General features: G+C 39.3%; 1 protein-coding gene across 4 annotated transcripts in view; it reads right to left on the bottom strand.

The window, feature by feature from the left end:
- PAK1 (p21 (RAC1) activated kinase 1) overlaps positions 1-25,360 on the bottom strand; it is a 158,678-nt gene that overhangs the window by 38,927 nt on the left and 94,391 nt on the right. For all 4 annotated transcript variants that reach the window (XM_067750457.1, XM_067750458.1, XM_067750459.1 and 1 more), the window contains exons 3-5: positions 14,667-14,767; positions 14,013-14,160; positions 9,740-9,777 (exon numbers count right to left, since the gene is read on the bottom strand). In XM_067750457.1, coding sequence (XP_067606558.1) covers positions 9,740-9,777; positions 14,013-14,160; positions 14,667-14,767 — 287 coding nt within the window. The remainder of the gene's footprint in view (positions 1-9,739; positions 9,778-14,012; positions 14,161-14,666; positions 14,768-25,360) is intronic.

Raw genomic sequence — 25,360 nt, forward strand, 5'->3', positions numbered from 1 at the left:
ACCATTGCTTCGGGGTGCTCGAGGAGAGGGGATTCAGAGCACCGGCCTAAACCAGCTCCAGAGACAGGTGCAAGCCACGGCTATCAAACGGACACCAGAGATGGGCATGAAACACTAAGGCTGCTGCTGCAGCCACCAACAAGCCTGTGTGCAAGCATAGGTCACTACCCACACCTCCCCTCCAGGGAGCCTCTGCAGCCCATCACTGCCAGGGTCCCGTGATCCAGGGACAATTTCCCCAGGAGAAAACACGGCATGCCTCAGGCTGTGGCAACGTCATGCTGGCCTGTGACGCCGCAGGCTCGCCCCACATTCCGTACCACTTGCTCCCCCCGGCCTGAGTGAGCCAGAGACCCCTAATCAGCTGTTCCTTTAACCCCGTCCTGTCTGAGCGAAGAACAAAATTCCTCAGGTGACCTACATGCAGAGGCGGGGCCGAATCCAAAGCTGAACCCCAGGAACTGTGAGAACAAAGAAGAGAAAGGGAAATTTCTCTCAGCAGCCTCAGGAGCAGCGGATTAAATCTCCACAATCAGTTTGATGTACCTGCATCTGTGGAATACCTGAATAGACAAAAAATCATCCCAAATTGAGGCAGTGAACTTTGGGAGCAACGATATATACATTTTTTTCATTTTTCTCTTTTTCCCGTGTGCCTGACAGGGTCTTGATGCTCACACCGGGTGTCAGGCCTATGGCTCTGAGGTGGGAGAGCTGAGTTCAGGACATTGGTCTACCAGAGACCTCCTAGCTCCATATAATATCAAACAGCAAAAGCTCTGCCAGAGATCTCCATCTCAATGCTGAGACCCAGCTCCACTCAATGACCAGCAAGCTACAGTGCTGGACACCCTATGCCAAGCAACTAGCAAGACAGGAACACAACCTTACCCATTAGCAGAGAGGCTGCCTAAAATCATAATAAGGTCACAGACACACCAAAACACACCACTGGATGGGGTCCTGCCCATCAGAAAGAGAAGATTCAGCCTCAGCCACCAGAACACAGGCACCAGTCCCCTCCACCAGGAAGCCTACACAACCCACTGACCAACCTTACCCACTGGGGGTAGACACCAAAAACAACGGGAACTACGAACCTGCAGCCTGTGAAAAGGAGACCCCAAACACAGTAAGTTAAGCAAAATGAGAAGACAGAGAAACACACAGCAGATTAAGGAGCAAGGTAAAAACCCACCAGAACAAACAAATGAAGAGGAAATAGGCAGTCTACCTGAAAAAATATTCAGAGTAATGATAGTAAAGATGATCCAAAATCTTGGAAATAGAATGGAGAAAATACAAGAAAGGACTAGAAGAACTAAAGAGCAAACAAACAATGATGAACAACAAAATTAATGAAATTAAAAATTTTCTAGAAGGAATCAATAGCACAATAACGGAGGCAGAAGAACGGATAAGTGACCTGCAAGATAAAATAGTGTGAAAATAACAACCACAGAGCAGAATACAGAAAAAAGAATGAAAAGAATTGAAGATAGTCTCAGAGACCTCTAGGACAACATTTATCGCACCAACATTCAAATTATAGAGGTCCCAGATGAATAAGAAAAAGAGAAAGGGTCTGAGAAAATCTTTCAAGAGATTATAGTTGAAAACTTCCCTAATATGGGAAAGGAAATAGTCAAGCCCAGGATACACAGAGAGTCCCATACAAGATAAATGCAAGGAGAAACAGGCCAAGACACATATTAATCAAACTACCAAAAATTAAATACAAAGAGAAAATAGTAAAAGCAGCAAGGGAAAAACAACGAATAACATACAAGGGAATGTCCATAAGGTTAACAGCTGATCTTTCAGCAGAAACTGGCTTGATCTGGCTTGATCTGCAAGCCAGAAAAGAGTAGCAGGACATATTTAAAGTGATGAAAGGGAAAAACCTACAACCAAGATTATTCTACCCAGCAAGGATCTCATTCAGATTCGATGGAGAAATTAAAACCTTTACAGAAAACCAAAAGCTAAGAGAATTCAGTACCACCAAACCAGCTTTACAACAAATGCTAAATGAACTTCTCTAGGCAGGAAACACAAGAGAAGGAAAAGACCTACAATAACAAACCCCAAACAATTAAGAAAATGGTAAAAGAACATACATAGGGGTAAACAGATTAAACGCTCCAACCAAAAGACAAAGACCGGCTGAATGGATACAAAAACAAGACCCATATATATGCTGTCTACAAGAGACCCACTTCAGACCTAGGGACACATACAGACTGCAAGTGAGGGGATAGAAAAAGATATTCCATGCAAATGGAAATCAAGAGAAAGCTGGAGTAGCAATTCTCATATCAGACAAAATAGACTTTGAAATAAAGACTATTACAAAAGACAAGGAAGGACACTACATAATGGTGAAGGGATCAACACAAGAAGAAGATATAATAATTGTAAATATTTATGTAACCAATATAGGAGCACCTCAATATATAAGGCAAATGCTAACAGCCATAAAAGGGGAAATTGACAGTAACACAATAATAGTTGGGGACCTTAACACCCCACTTTCACCAATGACAGATCATCCAAAACGAAAATAAACAAGGAAACACAAGCTTTAAATGACACATTAGGGCTTCCCTGGTGGCACAGTGGTTGAGAGTCCACCTGCCGATGCAAGGGTCACGGGTTCGTGCCCCGGTCAGGGAAGATCCCACATGCCGTGGAGCGGCAGGCCCGTGAGCCATGGATGCTGGGCCTGCGCGTCCAGAGCCTGTGCTCAGCAATGGGAGAGGCCACGGCAGTGAGAGGCCCACGTATCACACACACACACAAAAAAGACACATTACACAAGATGGACTTAATTGATATTTATAGGACATTCCATCCAAAAACAACAGAATACACTTTCTTCACAAGTGCTCATGGAACATATCCAGGATAGATCATATCTTGGGTCACATATCAAGCCTTGGTAAATTTAAGAAGACTGAAATCATATCAAGTATCTTTTCCGACCACAATGCTATGAGACTAGATATCAATTACAGGAAAAAATCTGTAAAAAATACAAACACATGGAGGCTAGACAATACACTACTAAATAACCAAGAGGTCACTGAAGAAACCATAGAGGAATTCAAAAAATAACTAGAAATAAATGACAATGAAAACACAATGACCCAAAACCTATGGAATGCAGCAAAAGCAGTTCTAAGAGGGAACTTGATAGCAATACAAGCCTACCTCAAGAAAGAAGAAACATCTCAAATAAACAACCTAACCTTACACCTAAAGCAGTTTGAGAAAGAAGAACAAAAAAACCCCAGTGTTAGTAGAAAGAAAAAAATCATAAAGATCAGATCAGAAATAAATGAAACAGAATGAAGGAACAATAGCAAAGATCAATAACACTAAAAGCTGGTTCTTTGAGAAGATAAACGAAATTGATAATCCATTAGCCAGACTCAGCAAGAAAAAAGGGAGAATACTTAAATCAATAGAATTAGAAATGAAAAAGGAAAAGTAACAACTGACACTGCAGAAATACAAAGGATCATGAGAGATTACTACAAGCAAATATATGCCAAAAAAATGGACAATCTGGAAGAAATGGACAAATTGTTAGAAAAGCACAACTTTCCGAGACTGAACCAGGAAGAAAGAGAAACCATAAACAGACCAATCACAAGCACTGAAACTGAGACTCTGATTAAAAATCTTCCAACAAACAAAAGCCCAGGACCAGATGGTTTCACAGGTGAATTCTATCAAAAATTTAGAGAAGAGCTAACACCTATCCTTCTCAAACTCTTCCAAAATATAGCAGAGGGAGGAACACTCCCAAACTCCTTCTAAGAGACCACCATCACCCTGATACCAAAACCAGACAAAGATGTCACAAAGAAAGAAAACTACAGGCCAATATCACTGATGAACATAGATTCAAAAATCCTCAACAAAATACTAGCAAACAGACTCTAACAGCACATTAAAAGGATCATACACCATGATCAAGTGGCGTTTATCCCAGGAATGCAAGGATTCTTCAATATACGCAAATCAATGTGATACACCACATTAACAAATTGAAGGATAAAACCATATGATCATTTCAATAGATGCAGAAAAAGCTTTTGACAAAATTCAACACTCATTTATGATAAAAATCATCCAAAAGTAGGCATAGAGAGAACTTACCTCAACATAATAAAGCCCATATATGACAAACCCACAGTCAACATCGTTCTCAATGGTGAAAAACTAAAACCATTTCCACTAAGATCAAGAACAAGACAAGGTTGTCCACTCTCACCACTATTATTCAATATAGTTTTGAAAATTTTAGCCACAGCAATCAGAGAAGAAAAAGAAATAAAAGGAACCCAAATCAGAAAAGAAGTAAAGCTGTCACTGTTTGCAGATGACATGATACTATACACAGAGATCCTAAAGATGCTACCAGAAAACTACTAGAGCTAATCAATGAATTTGGTAAAGTAGCAGGATACAAAATTGATGCACAGAAATCTCTTGCATTCCTATACACTAATGATGAAAAATCTGAAAGAGAAACTAAGGAAACACTCCCATTTACCACTTCAACAAAAGAATAAAATGCCTAGGAATAAACCTACCTAAGGTGACAAAAGACCTGTATGCAGAAAACTATAAGACACTGAAGAAAAAAATTAAAGATGATACAAACAGATGGAGAGATATACCATGTTTTTAGATTGGAAGATTCAACATCGTGAAAATGACTATACTACCCAAAGCAATCTACAGATTCACTGCAATACCTATCAAAGTACCAATGGCATTTTTCACAGAACTAGAACAAAAAATTGCACAATTTGTATGGAAACACAAAAGACCCCGAATAGCCAAAGCTATCTTGAGAACGAAAAACGAAGCTGGAGGAATCAGGCTCCCTGACTTCAGACTATACTAAAAGCTACAGTAAACGAGACAGTATGGTACTGGCATAAAATCAAAAATATAGATCAATGGAACAGGATAGAAAGCCCAGAGATAAACCCATGCACATATGTCACCTTATTTTCAATAAAGAAGACAAGAATATACAATGGAGAAAAGATAGTCTCTTCAGTAAGTGGTGCTGGGAAAACTGGACAACTACATGTAAAAGAATGAAATTAGAACATTCCTTAACACCATACACAAAAATAAGCTCAAAATGGATTAAAGACCTAAATGTAAGGCCAGGCACTATAAAACTCTGAGAGGAAAACAGGCAGAACACTCTATGACATAAATCACAGCAAGATCCTTTTTGACCCACCTCCTAGGCAAATGGAAATAAAAACAAAAATAAACAAATGGGACCTAATGAAACTTCAAAGCTTTTGCACAGCAAAGGAAACCATAAACAAGACCAAAAGACAACCCTCAGAAAGGGAGAAAATATTTGCAAATGAAGCAACTGACAAAGGATTAATCTCCAAAATTTACAAGCAGCTCATGCAGCTCAATATCAAAAAAACAAACAACCCAATCCCAAAATGGGCAAAAGACCTAAATAGACATTTCTCCAAAGAAGATATACAGATTGCCAACAAACACATGAAAGGATGCTCAACATCACTAATCATTAGAGAAATGCAAATCAGAACTACAGTGAGGTATCACCTCACACCAATCAGAACGGCAATCATCACAAAATCTACAAACAATAAATGCTGGAGAGGGTATGGAGAAAAGGGAACCCTCCTGCACTGTTGGTGGGAATGTAAATTGATACAGCCAGTATGGAGAACAGTATGGAGGTTCCTTAAAACACTAAAAATAGGTGCTTCCCTGGTGGCACAGTAGTTGAGAGTCCACCTGCCGATGCAGGGGACACGGGTTCGTGCTCCGTTCTGGGAAGATCCCACATGCCGCGGAGCAGCTGGGCCCGTGAGCCATGGCCGTTGGGCCTGCGCGTCTGGAGCCTGCACGTCCAGAGCCTGTGCTCCACAATGGGAGAGGCCGCAATGGTGAGAGGCCCGCGTACCGCAAAAAAAAAGAAAACACACACTAAAAATATAACTACCATACGACCCAGCAATCCCACTACTGAGCACATACCCTGAGAAAACCATAATTCAAAAAGAGTCATGTACCACAATGTTCACTGCAGCTCTATTTACAATAGCCAGGACATGGAAGCAACCTAAGTGTCCATCGACAGATGAATGGATAAAGAAGATGTGGTACATATATACAATGGAATATTACTAAGCCATAAAAAGAAACGAAATTGAGTTATCTGTAGTGAGGTGAACGGACCTAGAGTCTGTCATACAGAGTGAAGTAAGTCAGAAAGAGAAAAACAAATACCGTACGCTAACACATATATATGGAGTCTAACAGAAAAAAAATGGTTCTGAAGAACCTAGGGGCAGGCCAGGAATAAAGTCGCAGACATAGAGAATGGATTTGAGGACACGGGGAGGGGGAAGGGTAAGCTGGGATGAAGTGAGAGAGTGGCATGGACTTATATATACTACCAAATGTAAAATAGATAGCTAGTGGGAAGCAGCCACATAGCACAGGGAGATCAGCTCAGTGCTTTGTGACCACCTAGGGGGTGGGATAGGGAGGGTGGGAGTGAGACGCAAGAGGGAGGAGATATGGGGATATATGTATATGTATAGCTGATTCACTTATAAACCAGAAACTAACACACCATAGTAAAGCAATTATACTCCAATAAAGATATTAAAAAAATAAAAATTAAATAAAATACTTTCTTAGCTCCAGCACACAGTCCAAGTTCTTTTGCCTGACACGATGGATCCTTAACAACTTGGCATTTGTTCATGCTACCTCACACAAGAAAGCATTGATTGCCCTTTTCTCTGGCTAGTATCATTGCCTATGTTTACCTGAAACTGTATTATCAATCCTTGTTTACGTGTTCTGATTCCTCACTAAACTGTAAGATCAAGAGCAATGACCTTACCTGCCCTTGATCTTAGGCACTCAAAGAGCCTATCACATAATAGGTGATCATTTTATAAATGAGAATTCAGGCACTTAAGTGCTATGTAATCTGGGAGATATATCTCAGACCAATGAGCCACAAATAAAAGAATTTTCGAGCTAGAAGAAACCTTAAAGGTTATGTTTATTAAATGAACAAATCGTAGGGCCCAAGAACCTTGTGCAAACTGTTCTGTACTACCAAGCAGAATAAATCACTCCATCAAATATGACCCCCATGGTACATTATTCATGTACCCCTCTTGCAGCCCTTATCCTTTTATTCTGTTGTTAATTTTTTCTCAAGGACTAAGTATAAAATTTATCTGTGTATCACTAACACCTGGGCACAAAGAAAGTGCTAAGTAAATATTTATGGTATGAATGTATAAATGAATGCTGAGGAGAACTGAATTTTGTATTGGTTTCTACTACTAATTCATTCAAGGATAGGGAGCAAGTCACATAATCTCTCTGAGTCCCAATTTCTTAACTTGTGTCATGGATGTTATAATCTCATCCAATTATTTCCCAAATCAATTGGAAAGATCTGTGTGAAACCAATATGGAAAACAATGCAATACTACCACAGTACAAACCATATCCCCCATGTGAAACTAGTAAGAAAATAAAGAGGACTGAGCCACAGGGAAAATTCTGAGTTGCAGAGAAAAATGTCCTTTACAACCTGGTAAACCAGTACAGGATTTTACCAAGCAGGTGTCATCCTCTCTGCCATATGGCATGAGCCCCAGGGCCCTTCCTCCTCACTAAGGAACAACAGAGCTAAGGCTTTACTGCAGTCTCCTTTATAAGACCTCTCTGACATGGTATTTCTCAGTTCCCTGCCACAGTGAAAAAAATCCACGACAGGGACTCAGACGACCCTAGTTCTAATCTGGTTGTGCCACAATAGCAATTATGAGCCTTCAGGAAAGTCTGTTTTCCTACCTGTGAAGTGGGGATGCTAATCTCTTCACTAAGTAATTGTGAGGACTAATTATGCTAACATACATAAAGTTACTAGCACACTGCCTGGCACATATTAGCTACACGATAAATAATAGCTGTTACTCCTCCTATAAAGGCATAAAGACATTTGTGCCACAAGGCACAGCTCAGCTTTGGTTAAGGTCCCTTCTTCAATAATTTGCAGTTCAATAATGGGGAGAAACTCCCAAGGATCTTAACATTAGCAAATTCTTCCCCACCTTTTAATTGTATCTATTCCATTTGATGAAAGAATGAATCAGGGGAAAGCGATGCAGACTGGGAATCAGATACCTACTGCCATTAACCATTCTCAATTTCAGTTTTATCATCGATTATACAAGGATAATAACCCACCTCATTAAACTCCTATGAAGATTAAAAGAGGTAGTGAATAAGAAAGGACTCAGTATGTGACAAGGTAATGGACATACGAACATTCTTTATCATCGATTACAGTATAAATGACTCAGAATAAACCAATCCCCATTGCTGGAAGCATGGTTCAAAGTATTTGGATGGTGACTCAGTATTGTGTTAGAATGTATGACATCCCCACTTAAAATTCTTCAATAGCTTCTCATTACCTTTAAGATAAAGTTAAAATTCCTACATGATCTGACCTGCCTCCCCTCCCCTCCCCTCCCCACCAGCCACCTCTAGTCTCTTCACACTTCACATTCCAATCATGACAAACCACTTGCAGTTCTCTGTACAAGCCGACCTCACAAACCTCCTTGTCTTGGCACATGCTAATTATTCTCTGTCGGGAATACGCTTGTCTCTTCATAATTCTTCCCCAAGATAACTAATTCAGCTCAGTCTGCACCATCAAGAAGCTTTCTTTATACACCCAATCTTTTATTCAGTAAATTGTTACTTGCCAGATGCCAGGGATCCAGTAACTGACAAGTCAAACATAGCTCCTGGCCTCATGAAGTTTTAGCATGCTGCACTGTAACTGGTTGTGCCTTCATGTCACTTACAGGATTGGGAGATTCTTAGGAGTTGGGATAATGTCTGATTCATCCCTATATTGCCACTTCTCCACACAGGACCTGGCATAGAATAGGGGCTTTGCAAATGTTTAGTAAATCAACATGAAATAACCAACTTTGCACAAGAGACAACACTGGATATAAAGAATAGCAGTATTCTAGTATATAAGTCACAGCTTAATAGCCATTAAGACCCTTTCGGATACATCAGCATCTCATCTTATAATCTGCCTTGGAAAACAGAATTTGTAGGTTATGAAGGGCAGAGGGACCTTTGAGGTCACCAATGACTCCTATCACATTCCTTCAAGTGATAGGGCATTCACTACAACTTCAGAGGACAGAATGAATGACCTTAAATTAATAGGATCTGCTCCCTTCAACAATTTGCCCTAATCCTGGTTTTGTAGACCCAACCAACCCAAAAGAAAGAATTCTCCTCTAAATGCAGCTATTTGAAGACATCTCTAAGTAAAGTGTATCATTCTCATTTATTGATGAAAAAACTGAAGCTCAGAAAGGCAAACTGGCTTTCCTAAGGGTCAAAGTGAAAACTGAAAATTGAGCCTAGCAGCCAGTTCTTCTGGTTCCAGGGTTAGGATTTCTAGAGCATTCATAAATTAAAGCTGGAAGGGATGCTTATTGTTTATTAAGTCCAAGTCCTTTATTCTGAGGCCCAGGGTGGGAAAGTGACCAAGATGAGTACCCCCCAGCCCAGGCTCTGCATCTACCACACTTGACTTGATCCCTAAAAAATCATACCTGCCCACATCAGAATAGAGGAAATAAAGGCTTACCAAAGTGTTAGAAGAATTATAATCCTCAGCTGATTTATCTGCAAAAGGAAAAAGACAAGGGACTCAGTCAGTAAACAATTACAGTTAATCCTTTCTTGAGACCTAAGGAAGCCTGTTCACTAAAGCACTTGCCAAGCTCAGAATAATAACAGTGTTACTGGTACTACAGGCCCAACACCATTTTAAACACGTTATACACATTACCTCCTCTAATCCTCACTACAGCTCTCAGTACTATTAGTATGTCCACCTTCACAGATTTGGAAACTGATGTTCAGAGAAGAGAAGTAATTTGTCCACAAATTACTTAACACAAAGGTTATTAGGAGTCAAGATTTGAATCCTGGTCTAATTCTAAATACTAGGTTAGAACTATATCCACATCATCAGGCCTCAATGCTCAAGGAAATTTCCTGCATTCTAAGAGAAAGGGAAAGAACTCCTGGCTGGCATCACCCTGAGCCATCTATAACAAATCATGACCAGCATGTGGCTTTAGCTTTTAGAAAGGATCCTTCTACATCCATGTCTATTCCCCACAAGGAGAGAAAGACTAAGCCTTAGGAAAAGAGATGCATTAGTCATGTCAAGTATAATTAAAGGCAGGGTCTTATTTCTAAGAATAGGTCCAAGCTCCTTCAATCAGATAATCACCATATTTTATTAATTCCGAGACATGTATTTTTTCACATTAACATCTCAGAAAGAGATGTGTCCTACAATCAAAAGTATTTCATGATTTAATTGGCAGCTTCTTTTTCTTTAGGGGCATGTAAAATAACAATGCACCTTACAATCAATGATATCTTAGACTTGATAAACTATGAAACAGACCCAATGGAAATCTTAGCAAGAAAATAAGTTTAAAGACCAAGTATTGTGTTTGGATTTATTCTTTAATTCCTAAAAGTCCAAGAAGAAATTGATTTCACCAGTTCACCACCAATGGGAATTAAGGAGAAGAAATATTATATCAAATCCTACATCTTCCTCACCAAGAAACAAGCCCGGAGAATGTCCAAGATCTCAATTCCATCATACATGAAAGTATCAGGTATAGCTTCTTTGGTCCTATGACAAATTATGAACCCATAAACTGTGACAATATGTTCTTAAAACAAACCCTGAATAGCCAGCTGTACTCTGGATAAATCAATTCAGGATATAGCTTAAACATAATTCACTTGTTTTTCTTGTCCAAAAGCACATTCTATACCAAGTGCAATACTGTTCCTTCCTTGCACCACCCCTAACCTTATGTACTGCTAGTATTTTTGAGGACTGGGTATTCTGGTAATAAATATATCTCCACCATATAAAAAATAAGTACGTTTGCTCCTTTAAAATGGGATGTACTATTTCTGTATATAAAAATCAAATTCCATAGCACAGAATGACAGAGCAGAAAGTACTTGCAATCCCTTCATTTTACAAATAAATAAACTAGGGTTCAGAGGAAAAGAAACTGGTTCAAGGTTACATAAATCAGTCGCAAAGTAGGGCTAAAACCCAGAACCTGGCATTGTCAATCTAGTCTAGGCTTTGCTTATCACATTAGCTACTAGTTGGTACAGAAAATAAAGTGATGAAAAGATAGGAAACTTAACAAAAAATTGGCACGGAGGATTGTGCTTGGGCTTTTAGACAGCAAAGGATTTAAAGGCCCAAGTTGAAAACACACTTCCAACACTGGTATATCACTCAACTGATATGTTGAGGTTCTGTGAATAAGTCACTTAATTTCCCTGAGCCTAATTAATTTCCCTGAGTCTGCAAAATGGGGATAATGCCCTTGCGTTTCCAATCTCCCAAGGCCGTCATGAGAATCAAATGAGATGGTTTATGTGCAAGCATATACAAACTGAAGTAGTGTTATCATAATTAATAGTATGAGAAGAAAGGAAATAGGAAAACGAGAGCTAGGACATTAAAAATAACTGTGCCAGGGCTTCCCTGGTGGCGCAGTGGTTGAGAGTCCGCCTGCCGATGCAGGGGACGCGGGTTCGTGCCCCGGTCTGGGAGGATCGCACATGCCGCGGAGCGGCTGGGCCCGTGTGTCATGGCCACTGACTGAGCCTGCGTGTCCGGAGCCTGTGCTGCGCAACGGGAGAGGCCACAACAGTGAGAGGCCCGCGTACCGCAAAAAAAAAAAAGGGGGGGGCTCTTCCCTGGTGGCGCAGTGGTTGAGAGTCTGCCTGCCGATGCAGGGGACACGGGTCCGTGCCCCGGTCCAGGAAGATCCCACATGCCTTGGAGCGGCTGGGCCCGTGAGCCATGGCCGCTGAGCCTGCGCGTCCGGAGCCTGTGCTCCGCAACGGGAGAGGCCACAACAGTGAGAGGCCCGCGTACCGCAAAAAAATAAAAAATAAAAAAATAACTGTGCCATAAACAACAAGGTCCTGCGTATAATACAGATAACTAAAATCAGTATTCTATGAAAAACCATAATGGAAAAGAATATTTTAAAAAAGAATGTATTTATAACCGAATCACTTTGCTGTACAGCAGTAATTAACACAACATTGTAAATCAACTATACTGCAATTTAAAAAAAATTTTTTTAAAAAGTGCCAAATATACAGTTTTGCTTGGAATTGCCTTGGTCTTCAACTTACAGAAAACAAAAAATCCCTCACGTGTGTGTGCATGTGCACACACACACACACACACATATTTGCACAAATTTATACACACAGAAGTAGCTGTATGGACACATGTCTATACATTCTATACATATACACTCAATGTTATTCATTTATGCATGCATGGAAGAACATATACACAATTACCTTAATGGGTATATCTATACCCATATTCACTCATAAATACTTAAGTGGACTTTAATTCCAAACATATGCAAACCCACATAGCTATGCTTCCATATACATAAATAGTATTTGTACACATCTACACACATATACATAAAAACAGATTCTTCGAAAGACTTTGCTGCTGAAGCTTTCAAAGCCAGCTTCTAATCTGAAGTCTCCAGGACAAACTCTTGAAAACACAAGCCGTAATCTAGAATACTTTCCTACCCATCACCCCTCAACCCCAATACTGCCTTGGAATGACCCAGTCCCTCAATGGAAGAAGTGATACAGACCCAGCGGGGCCAGATATCAGGAAGGAAACATGCTAGGAACATGTATGACACTCTACTGGGCACCACTATGCAGCATGAGCAAAGCTGCAGTCTGTCATCCTCACCATCTGTGCCCTTTGCTGCAAGCCAGATACTTGCTGGGGAAAGCATCCTTCAAAATTAGCTAGTTTCATCCCGGCTCTCACCTTCCCCAACAATACTGCCCTTTGAAAGAGACAGCATGAACACCAGAAAAAGCACTGGACTCAGAGTTAAGACCAGTGGTTAAGAGATCACTAATTTAGCCACATTAGAAAGGCATTTTGGGCTCTAATGTTTGCAAAACAAGGGGAAACTGGAAGTGGTATATACTAAAGATACTTCTTGCCCTAACATTCTAAGATGCTATATACAAGGCAAGTTTCCAGAAATGTAGGCCTTCCTATGACTTGCCTAAGAAAAGAAAAATATCTCTGCTATGGAAGGAGGTGCTCCAAACAGAGTTACTAGAAGCAAGTGGTAAACTGAAAAGGTACTGGTCTAGGAGTTAGGAGACCTGGATTCTAATCCCAATTCTGCAATCAAAAACATTCTGAAAAACACAGTCCCTTATACATATAGAGAGAGTACATCTAAAGAACATTTATTATTACTGGCCAGTTTTTCATTGGACTGATTGGACTGATAAAAATCAGTTCCTTGAGGAAGAAATTGGGCTTGCCTACTTAACTGGGCTATCACATAACCTACTGATATTGAAAACGATGATAATGATGGCTACATTTTCATGGTGCCATTTTGCAACCTATAAAGAACTTTCGTATCAATGAGCTCACTTATCCTCATTACAACCTCTTGAGATAGGAATTATTATTCTCATTTTGAAGCTCAAAGAAATGAACTGACTACTAGAACATAGTGAGTATCAGAATCTAGATCTTCTAGCACAAAGTCTATGTTCTTAACACGTAATATCACAGTACTTTTTCAAAACATGCAGTTTCAGAGTAAAGACTCAAGTTTGATGCAAAAACCCATCATCTTGGCTCTCAAATTCCAAAATTCCATCTTAGTGAACGTGCCATCTCCACTCTTTCCGATACGTTCTTCCTCCACCCCACACCAATAGGCATCTACTAAGATGAAAACCTCTTCTTTCCTAGACTGCCCTGGACACAATCCCCATACCTGTAAAGCTCATGTACTTCTGGCTGTTGGAGGTCTTCTTCGAGTTATAAAATTCTAATACATCCAGGACAGCCTGCGGGTTTTTCTTCTGCTCCGACTTGGTGATATTTGATGTCTGAAGCAAGCGGGCCCACTGCTCTGGCATCCCCTATAAGAGAGACATGCAAGGCTGTCAGCAAGGCATAATCACAGGGGACCCTGAATGAAATTCAGAACTAACTCTGATAACTGATGGCAGCTAAAGAAGGCTTTAGTCATTCCTTTCTCTCTCTGCCCTCAGAGTTCCACACAGGTCTCTCTTATAACACATCTCTTACTATATCTGTCATTTCTTGCAGTATTTGCCCCTTCACCAGGCTATTCCTCCTTTACAGCAGGAATCATGTCTGATTTGTCTCTGGATCATCAGTGCCCAGCACAGAGCCTGATGCCAAGGGGCCACTTAACCGAGGTCTATTTAAGGAATAGAGATTCAAAGGCTTCTCTAGTACAATTCTGGAGGGGAGGAACGTGTCCCTCTCAAGAATATAAGAAGATAGTAATGAGGGTCTCGGGCAAAGATAGAGGCATCAGCAAGTCTGGAAAGGATTAAATCTAACAGTGCATAGCCAGAACTCTGAAAGACCAAATGTCTTTCTGTGACCCAGGACTTACTGTAAACTCGCCTGTGACAGCATCAAAACCAACGTGAATCGTGTGCTCAAAATCTGAAGGAAGAGAAATCTCTGGCCGTTCCTTCTCCTTCTTTTTATTTGCTGTAAGAGAAACAGGAAAAAGGAGATAAAAACAAGGACATTACTACATTTTTAGGCTTATTTAGCTCTTTGTTGAGCTCTAAGCTCCTTCAGAGGCCAAGGACTGTGATACAAATGAGTCAGTTGACCCAGAGCAAGTCACTTCCTTTTTTCTGAACCCTGGTTTCCCCATCTGCAAAATGAGAAGACTCAAGTAGATGGTCTCTAAAGAGCCTTCCAACCCAGACATCCTACATTCTATGAACTTATATAACCTGCTTCTGCTTGCTTGATCCTTGATTATGGACCACTTTAAGGTTCTCTACATTACAGAATTTTAGATTTGGAAATTGTTTTAATTAAATGAATAGCTAATATTTTATCATGTGCAATGATTCAAGTTCCTTCTTTTTTCTATTATAGTTGATTTACAATATTATATTAGTTTCAGGTGAACAACACTGTAATTCAATATTTGTATAGATTATACTCCATTTAAAGTTGTTATAAAATATTGGCTATATGCCCTGTGCTGTAAAGTATATCCTTGTATCTTATGAATTAATTCAAGTTCTTTATTAATATTCACTGTAGCCTCACAACAACCCTGTAGTTAGGTACTGTCATCCTTATTCTGCAGATAAAGAAACTGAAGCACAGAGCCTAAGTTATTTGCCCAAGATCAACTGGATAGTAACTGGCAGCAGTCAGACCCAAATCCAGGCCGTCTGGCCCAGGCCCTGAGCACTAAACCACTCTACTATGCTGCTTCCCTAGGCTACAAACTTAAAGAATCACTAAGTCTGAATATTTGTAATCATCGAGGGTGTTGCATACAGTAGGTGTTCACTAAGGTTCTGCTGATCTGGCATAAAAAGCTTCAATATTTAAAGAGTTGTCGTGCCCTTGTCGTACCCTTGTATTCCGCCAAGATTCATATGTTCTTAACTCCCAGTACCTCAGAATGTGACTTTATTTGGAAACAGAGCCAGTGCAGATATAATTATTTAAAATATGATTAGGTCAAATTGGAGTAGGTTCAGCCCCCTAATCCAGTCAATGTCCTTATAAAAAGGGGATATTTGAAGACAAACGTACACAAGGAGAACACCTTATGAAGATAAAGACAGAGATCAGAGCAATGCTTCTTCAAGCCCAACAAATCACCAGAAGCTAGGGGAGAGGAATGGAACAGATTTTTCCTCACAGGTATCAGAAGGAACCAACCCTACAAACACCTTGATCTTGGACTTCTAGCCTCCAAAACTGAAACAATAAATTTCTGTTATTTAAGACCCCTAGTTTGTGGTAATTTTTTGCAGCAGCTCTAGCAAACTAATATAATCCTTTTCCAACTCAAAAGACTTTCTGGCCTTGGTATTAGCTAGACCTAGTCCACTGGAGCCTCAAAACAACTGTGTGACAAGCAGGGTAGTGATTTTGGTGCCCATATGACAGAAGAAGCCAGAGGTTCCAAGAAGTTAAGTAGCCTGCCCAATGTTACAGAGCAAGTTAGAAGCAGATCTGGGGCCAGGACTGAGGTCTTCGGCCTCCCAACCCCAAGGCCTTTGTATTCTCTTACACTACTATATATAAAATAGATAACTAATAAGGACCTACTGTACAGCACAGGGAACTCTACTCAATACTCTGTAATGGCATATATTACATTATATAATAGTAATATATATTATTACTATGCTTTTAGAAAAGAATCCAGAAAAGAATGGATATATGTGTATGTATACCAGATTCACTTTGCTGTACACCTGAAACTAACAAAACATTGTAAGTCAACTATACACCAATAAAAATTTTAAAAATAAAAGCTATAATTTCATACACAAGAAAACCCTCAACAATAAGAAAACGCAATTAATGAAATACGCAAAAGACCTGAAGAGACACGTCACCAAAGAAGATATAGATAGAAAAGATACTCAATATTGTATTTCATTAGGGAACTGCAATTAAAACAACAATGAAAAACCACTACACACCTATTAGAATGGCCAAAATCCAAAACTGACAACACCAAATACTAACAAGAATATGGGGCAACAAGAATTTTCATTCATTAGTAGTGGGAATGCAAAATGGTATAGTCACTAAGACACGTTGGCAGTTTCTCACAAAATTAAACATACTCTTACCATACAATCCAGCATTCGTGCTCCGTTATTTACCCAAAGGAGCTGATAACTTGTTCACACAAAAACTTTCACGTGGATGTTTGCAGCAGCTCTATTCATAATTACCAAAACTTGGAAGCAACCAAGGTGTCCTTCCATAGGTGAATGGATAAGTAAACTGTGATACATTCAGAAAATGGAATATTATTCAGCACTAAGAAGAAATGAGCTATCAAGCCATGAAAAGATAATGAGGAACCTTAAATACATATTACTAGGTGAAAGAAACCAGTCTGAAAAGACTATATACCATATGCTTCCAACTATCTGACATCCTGGAAAAGGTAAAACTATGGAGACAGTATTAAGGGTCAGTGGTTGCCACAGATTTGAAGGGAAGGAAGGGTGAATTACCAGAGCACAGAGGAATTTTAGGGTGGTGAAACTATTCTATATGATACTATAATGGTGGATATTTGTCTTTATATACATACACTTGTTCAACTCATAGATGTACAACACCAAGAGTGAACTCTAACGTAAAATACAGACTTAAGGTGAAAATGATGTGTTGATGTAGGTTCATCTATTGTAATGTACCACCCCGGTATAGGATATTGGTAGTGAGGTAAGTTGTACATATGTGTGGGCAGGAGGTTTATAGGAAATCTTTGTACCTTCCACTCAATATTGCTGTGAACCTAAAACTGCTCTAAAAAATAAACTCTTTTTTTTAAAGACTTTGAGAACTCTGCTCTACAGACTTACATCTTCTTTATCTCCCACTACAGGCATACCTCGTTTTACTGTGCTTGGAGTTACTGCACTTCACAAATATTATACCTTTTACAAATTGACGATTTGTGGCAACCTTGCATTGTCAGATGATGGTTAGCATATTTTAGCAATAAAGTTTTTTTTTTTTTTTTTGCGGTACGTGGGCCTCTCACTGTTGTGGCCTCTCCCGTTGCGGAGCACAGGCTCCGGACGTGCAGGCTCAGTGGCCATGGCTCACGGGCCCAGCCGCTCCACGGCATGTAGGATCTTCCCCGACCGGGTCACGAACCCGTGTCCCCTGCGTCGGCAGGCAGACTCTCAACCACTGCGCCACCAGGGAAGCCCGCAATAAAATATTTTTTAATTAAGGTATGTACATTGTTTATTTAAACATAAATGTACACTTAATAGACTACAGTATAGTGTAAACATAAGTTCTATATGCATTTGGAAACCAAAAAAATTCATGTGACTCTTTTTATTGTGATGCTCACTTTATTGTGGTAGTGAGCATCACAATAAAACTGGAACTAAACCCACAGTATCTCCAAGGCATGCCTGTACTTATGTTTCACACATTCTACACCACTGAACCAGTGATGGTTCACCAAACGTAATGGGCTCTTTCACACCTCTTCCTATTGTCTCAAGTTACTCCCTTTGCCTGTGAATCCTGCCTCTCCCTTTCCCTTCCCTTGCCACCTCACCACACAAACCCTTTTATTTATCCTTGTCAGGTCTCAGCTTAAAGGTCATCTCTTCTGTGAAGTCTTCCCTGATCTCTAGGTTGGGGAGTTCTTCACCCTCCCCTCTGTTCCCACAGCACCATTATAGTAATTGCCTATTTTAAGGGTCTATTTTTCCAACCAAACTGAATTCTAAGTTCAGGGGCCATGTCTAATTTATCACGAATCCCCAACAGCTAGCAAAAGCCAGGCATAAAATAGGTGCTCAGGCACCGAGTGAAGAAAGGAACAAACAATCAGACACCTAACTCAACTTGACAAGGAGTCTAAGGAATCTGCCTAAGACATGCAAATTCTCTCCAGGGCAGGAATAAATGTTCCATTTTTATCAGCTCTGACATGATTTTCACAATCCCGTTTTAAAATCCTGCTCTGTGGTAGCTCAGCACACCGGCCAAAAGATATTCTGAGGTCCTAATGCCTCCACAGACCCAATATAACCCTGATGAAAGGCAGCAAAATGCAGGGGGCGGCGGTGGCGGGGGGAGGACACACAAGAAGGTCTAGAATCCAGGCCAGTTTTGCCTCTACCACACCATACAGTCCAGGTGCTCAGCTTTCTCATCGGAACAATGGGGAGAATGAACTAGATGATCTTAAGTGCCCTTTCAGCTCCTACACTCCAAATGTCTGAAAACAGAAAGATCAGCACACTCAAAGCCCTGTATCTACATTTCTTCCTGACACAGCATCCCACAGTTTTAATAGGTACTTCATATACATCATCTCATATAATCACCACAATCCTGAGAGTCAACCTTACCTGGAGATTAGGAAATTGAAGCATGGACCTGCCTACAGTTCTTGAAGTAATTCAAATTCAAAAAGTGTGGCGTCAAGAGCCAAGGCCCTTTACATTCTACTACTTTACCTCCCCTAAAGAATTTCAAGTTGAATCAAGAAAACATACTTTGTTGTAATGAGAAGAAATGACATTAAATAAGAACTTACCATGTATAAGATACTACAACCATAAAATATTTTCCTTAATTCTTATAATCCTATGAGATACATTATTACTACTGTCATTTTACAGATGAGGAAACTAAAAAGTAGTTAAATAATTTGCTCAAGCTCATACAGCTAGTAAGAGCTGGGATTTGAACCCAGGTCTGATTCCAAAGGTTGTTTCCTTAGTATCTTAGTGAGAACCATTTGCCTACATGCCAATTGCTAGGGTTTAAGCTATTTTTACACTTGGCAATTTCCCTTCCAGAAGCAGCTGCTTTGAGAAAGGGAACGGTTTATTATGGTTCATAAATGGTTCATTTATGACATAAGTCCATCTGTCTTACTCATAGCTAGAATGCATGGGACATGTCGCAGGGCTTTGGAATTGCTTTCTGTTCCTAAATTTCCTCTGATCTAGTCAATTAAAACATTGTAGAGAAGAACACTTATGTTATTTTTATGCTTTACTTAGATTATTTTTATGTTTTACTTAGATTTTTGTTTTATAGTTATATATCTTATATTTTATATATTATTTCTATGATATCCTATTAATATACCATATAATATACCATCACAGGCATGGAATGTCAAATACAAAACAAACTTCGGTAATGGAAACACAGAAAGACAGTGGCTCAGAGGATGAATAGCCTATAGAAAAGAGCCCCAGGGAAGTAAAATCACTTAACACATGAACACATAAAGAGTATCTGAGATTTGTAGTTTTAAGAGGCTTACCTTTTTGGCCTCAGTTTCAAATAGAGTATTTGTTCCAGAGGTCCAGGCCCACGTCCAGAGCTTAGAATCCTGCTTCTGACATTACAGAGGACTCTTGAGAACTCCTTAGGAAACCTGTCCTTGGGTCTGTTTAGCCTCAGTGCACAAATTCTTTAATCTGGCCTAATAGCCCTATCTAAACCAACAGGAAATACAGGCTATATGTAGGAAGAGAAAGGTATTTTACCCCAGGACCATTCTTTAATTCTATCTTGGAGGAATCCAATTAAGAGTTGTTCTTTTGTAAATCTCATAACAACTCGTAAGTGTTAATCACAGATTCCAAAAGAAAACCATGACTGCAAGCAATAATAGCCACAAAATTACTTCCAACTCTTAATAAAGCTGCAGTTTGCATAACCTTTTTCACATCTTTAGTCTTATAAATCCATTCAGCAACTCTCTGAGATAAATATTATTATGTACCCATACTACGGGTAAGATAAGTGAGGTGAAGGAAGGTAGAGCAACTTACCAAAGGTCCCAAAATTAGGGATAGTCAATGGTGATAACCTCCAGTGCCTGAACTCCAATATAGCTGCTTCTACATGCACTATGCCTTCTGCAGACTAAGTGAATATGAATGGAGGTCATTAAATGCAAATTTGTTTTAAAATAAGTTAAAAGAACTAACCAAATCAGTTCTACTAAAGGCATTAGTCTGAACATCTCTAGGATGGGAGCCTTCAAACAGTACATGGTGTCTGAGGACTTAGAAGAATTAAAGAGCACAGTCCAGAAGTCAAGAGACAATTGTTCAAATGCAGACTCCATGCACCGCAACCATGTAGCATATGACCTTGGGCAAGTCCTTGACTCTCTGAGCACAAGAGTATCAGGGTTGTATAGTGGAAAGATCCCTGGAATCATAGAAAAAAGCTATAATCGCAGATCAGTCACTCCTAACCAGATGACCTTGGGCAAGTTACTCAAACTGAACTACCTCAGTTTACTGTCTACAAAGTGAAATATTTATCTCCCTGAAAAATTGGCACATTTCACAAACATCAAAGTTCCTAATATAATATGTGGTAACTAACAGGCATTCAATAAATAGTAGCTCGGTTACTGCTGTTACTTTTTATGGTTATTACTACTGTGTTAGTACTATTTGTTATTACTATTTTTATTACTATTGTTCTTATTATTTTAAGGATTAATGAAGATAAAGAAAATGTACGTGCTGTGTAGAAGCTAGAGAGCTTTACAAACATGAGTTATCATTAATAAAAGAAAGTGTCAGAGTAAGATTTACCAACCCACTCATTAAGACAGTTTAGAAACTGTGGCTAAGGAAAAAGAAGAACGAATCATCTGATTTCATGAAACTAGAGATCACAGACTTGAGGAAATAAAGTGAAAAAAGAAGCCTGCAAAACCATCCATCCTAATATTAACCCTATCTTTGGCCAAGTCCATTTGGCTTTCTGGTAACATGGGAAATGAGGCTGACATTATAAAATCCCAGGTTGCAGTACAGCCATCCAAGTTTCAGCACAAATCATTGACCTTATTTATTTTTTTTTAAAGATATATTTTTAAGAAGCCCTTCTCATTGGTTCAGATGACCTAATCTAAGCTCAAGGCAGTAAAACACTCCAACCTTGGAGAGATAAACACTGACGTAGTCCAGTTTTAAAATTAACTTTGCTAAACTCTTCCCAAGCTTGGAGAATTCCACTTCGGTTGTGAAAATGCAGCCAGGAAAAGATTCCAAACTAAATGCTACAGAACTTCTTAGAATAAACCAAAGGCTCCAGATCCTAACCACAGGAACCAGGCTTTCCCACATGGAATTCTGCAACTCAGCGCCACCTATCACAGGCCCTCAATTACAGCTTCTTGCAATCATTTATGCATCCCCCCAGGCACACACTGAAGCCACGCTGGAGGTCAGCATTAGGTAATGCCCATAGACATTCTACCCATTGCCAGCTCAAATCTCAACCACTAACGCAGCCCACAGAGAGCTCTTCTTTCTCATCCCCCAAATTCCTTTACACCCCAAAACTACCCCTCTGGAAATTCTGGCTCCAAAAGTCTGGGTAGGATCTGGGCAACTGTATTTCAGAAAAGCACCATGAGTGAGTCGGATGTGTAATCTGGGTTGGGAACAACTAACAGAGATAGTATGTTGTGATGTAATAGATACTTTTGGAAGACTTAGTTCCATACTCATCCCTTTCCAACTGTAAGACGTTGATCAATTTACTTTTCTCTAAGCCTCAGCCTCCCCAACTGAAAATGAGTTGTTACAGATATCAGATCAAACAAGAAATGAGGTTTCCCTTAAAAAAAAAAAAAAAAAACTTCATATTTGTATAGTGTTTTAGAGTTTAGAAAATGCTTTTACATCCACTACGTCAAATGACAAAAGCCTACTCATGATATGGGATGGATGGGAATTATAATCATTCCCCACTTTACAGTTAAGGATACAGGGATTAAAATAAATAGGTAAAAGGGCAAAAAATCACAGAGTTAATAAATGTTAGAGGTAGGACTCAATCCAGACTAAGTCCAGTTCTAGCCCATTTCTCTGTATAGCTGGTATAAATTCTCAAATACTTCATGAAGGGCATACCACTTCAAAGGCTGCCAACACTGCAGTGCATCCTTCTAGGACTAAGTTAAGCACGAAGCGGCAGGTCAACAAATCCTTATTGGTTGAATGATAAAATCAAAAAGTACAAAATCAAGCTGAATAAAGTTTCCAAACAAAAGGAAAAAATGCATTTATTTCATTTTGATGTATGCATTAATTATAGCCATCTAAGGTCTTAAAGCAAAGGAGTGAAACCTATGTGCTCAGGGTATGCATAGGAAATACAAAACTAGGTGGTGAAAGAGAGGCCACTACATCGTTTCACAAGAACTTCTTAGAACTCTATGCTTTCTACATCTATGCTTTGAACTTATAGAGCTACAGCTTTGATCTTGAGCTATGAGACTTATTTTCAGACCAGATTTGGCCTAGGGTTACTCAGCGAGGATTTCCAGAAGAACCTCTGCATCTACAGCTTTATTGCTGAACAAAGTACTTCACAATGGCCTAGTTTTGTTTCACATACTTATACAACCTGATCCAACCTCATCTTTATATCTCATTTATGTAATTATAGCATTTCAAAACTATAAGAGACTGTATATGTCTACTGGTTTGACTAATTTTTTAAAATTGTTTTTTATTGAATGAAAGATTCTTCAAATTCTAGAGTGCTTTACAATTTTCAAAGGTTTCACACACGATTTCTTTTTTTTTTAACTTTTTATTTTATATTGGAGTATAGCCAATTAACAGGGTTGTGATAGTTTCAGGTGCACAGCAAAGCAACTCAGCCATACATATACATGCATCCATTCTCACATGATTTCATATAACCCCATAATAACCCTCTTTTTCCCATACCCCTATATTATCTTTTCCCCCTTCCCTCTCCCCACTGGTAACCACTAGTTTGTTCCCTATATCTGTGTGACTCTAATATTTTAGATGAAGGCACTGAAGTCCAAAGACAAGTAACTGACCCAAACCAGGCAGCCAAATTATGAGAGAACCAAGACTACAACACCCATATCCCAATCCCCATCTCCCCATTCAATACATAAGGTCATCCCTTCGGTTCCCAATGATGTCTAAACACTTCCATCAGCTGTTTGTTTTTTTTTTTTAACAAAGTATTATTGAGATATAATTCACATACTATACAATTCACCCATAGAGTCTAAAATTCAGTGACTCAATACATTCATGGAGCTGGGGAATCATCTCCACAATCAACTTTAGAACATTTTCATTACCCCAAAAAGAAACCCCATACCTCTTAGCCACTGTCCCTTAAATCCCATTCACATCCCCCTACAACCCTAGGCAACCACTCTCCACTTTTTGTCTATGAATTTGCCTGGATAATTCATATAAGCAGAATCATACAGTATGTGACTTTGTGACTGGCTTCTTTCACTAATAATAATGTTTTCAAGGTTCCCCCTTTTGTAGTATGGATCAGGACTTCATTTCTTTTTGTTACCAGCTAATATTTCTTTGTATGGATATATCACATTTTATTTATCCATTCATCAATTGATGAACATTTGAGTTGTTCCCACTTTTTAGCTATTATCAATAATGCTGCTAGAAACATTCATGTACAAGTTTTTGTGTGGACATATGTTTTCATTTTTGGTAATATAGTAACTCTTTATATTTTTGATATAACATCCTTATCAGACATATGATTTAGGAAAATTTTCTCCCATTCTGTGGGTTATCTTTTCTCTTTCTTTCTGAAGCACAAAAGTTTTAATTTTGATGATGTCTATTGGTCAGGAATCTCATGATCTTCCTGGTTTGTCAATAAGAACAATTCCAGCTTTTTATTTTTAAAAGTCCTCCTTACTGCATGTAGAAACTTGGGCTGAAAGCCTACTTATTTATAGAGATCAAGAATTATGGCTGATAAAGTACAATATTAAAAATAAGCACACATCTAAACTGAGGGTTAAACAAAGTGGCTATATATGTGGGAAAAGATTCTATGGTAGAGTAACATCACCTAGATCATAGCCCCTCGCCTAGGAAGTTGGCAGCTACTACATAAATGAATTAGCCAGAAAACAAAGTTAAGCAACTTATGTGTGCCTCTTCTATCTAGACCCCAAAAGAGCTCACAATGAAGGTGGGGTAGAGGAAAGGGTAAACACAAAGATGCATGCCCAATGTACTCAATAAGAGTCCTCAATAGTTCTCATTTCAGTTTTTCAACAATCATTTCCTATATGTAAGATCACTGCCTATTAGACACCTCTATGTCAAGACGTCTCAAATACAAAGTGTCTAATATTATCTTTTCACTTCAAATGCAATGTGTTTAAGTCATCATCTTTCCTGCTCTCCAACCATCAACCTTCCTCACTTGTTCCTCTTCCTGTGTTCCCTATTTGGTTAATGATACTATTATCTACCATCTCCCCTGCTCTGTAGTTATGCAGGTATATTTTTCTGCAACATATTTTCTGCAATTCACCACTGTACTTGACATATTTGGCCTACTGTTTCAGAATCCCAATTCTGACTTTACCATGTAGCCTACTAGCTATGCCTCCTAGCTTCAATGAAAGAGTAAGAAAAAGGGTACTGGGACTTCCCTGGTGGCAGAGTGGTTAAGAATCCGCCTGCCAATGCAGGGGACACAGGTTCGAGCCCTGGTATGGGAAGATCCCACATG

The sequence above is a fragment of the Pseudorca crassidens genome, chromosome 9, assembly GCF_039906515.1.
Source record: "Pseudorca crassidens isolate mPseCra1 chromosome 9, mPseCra1.hap1, whole genome shotgun sequence".
Classification (NCBI taxonomy): Eukaryota; Metazoa; Chordata; class Mammalia; order Artiodactyla; family Delphinidae; genus Pseudorca; species Pseudorca crassidens.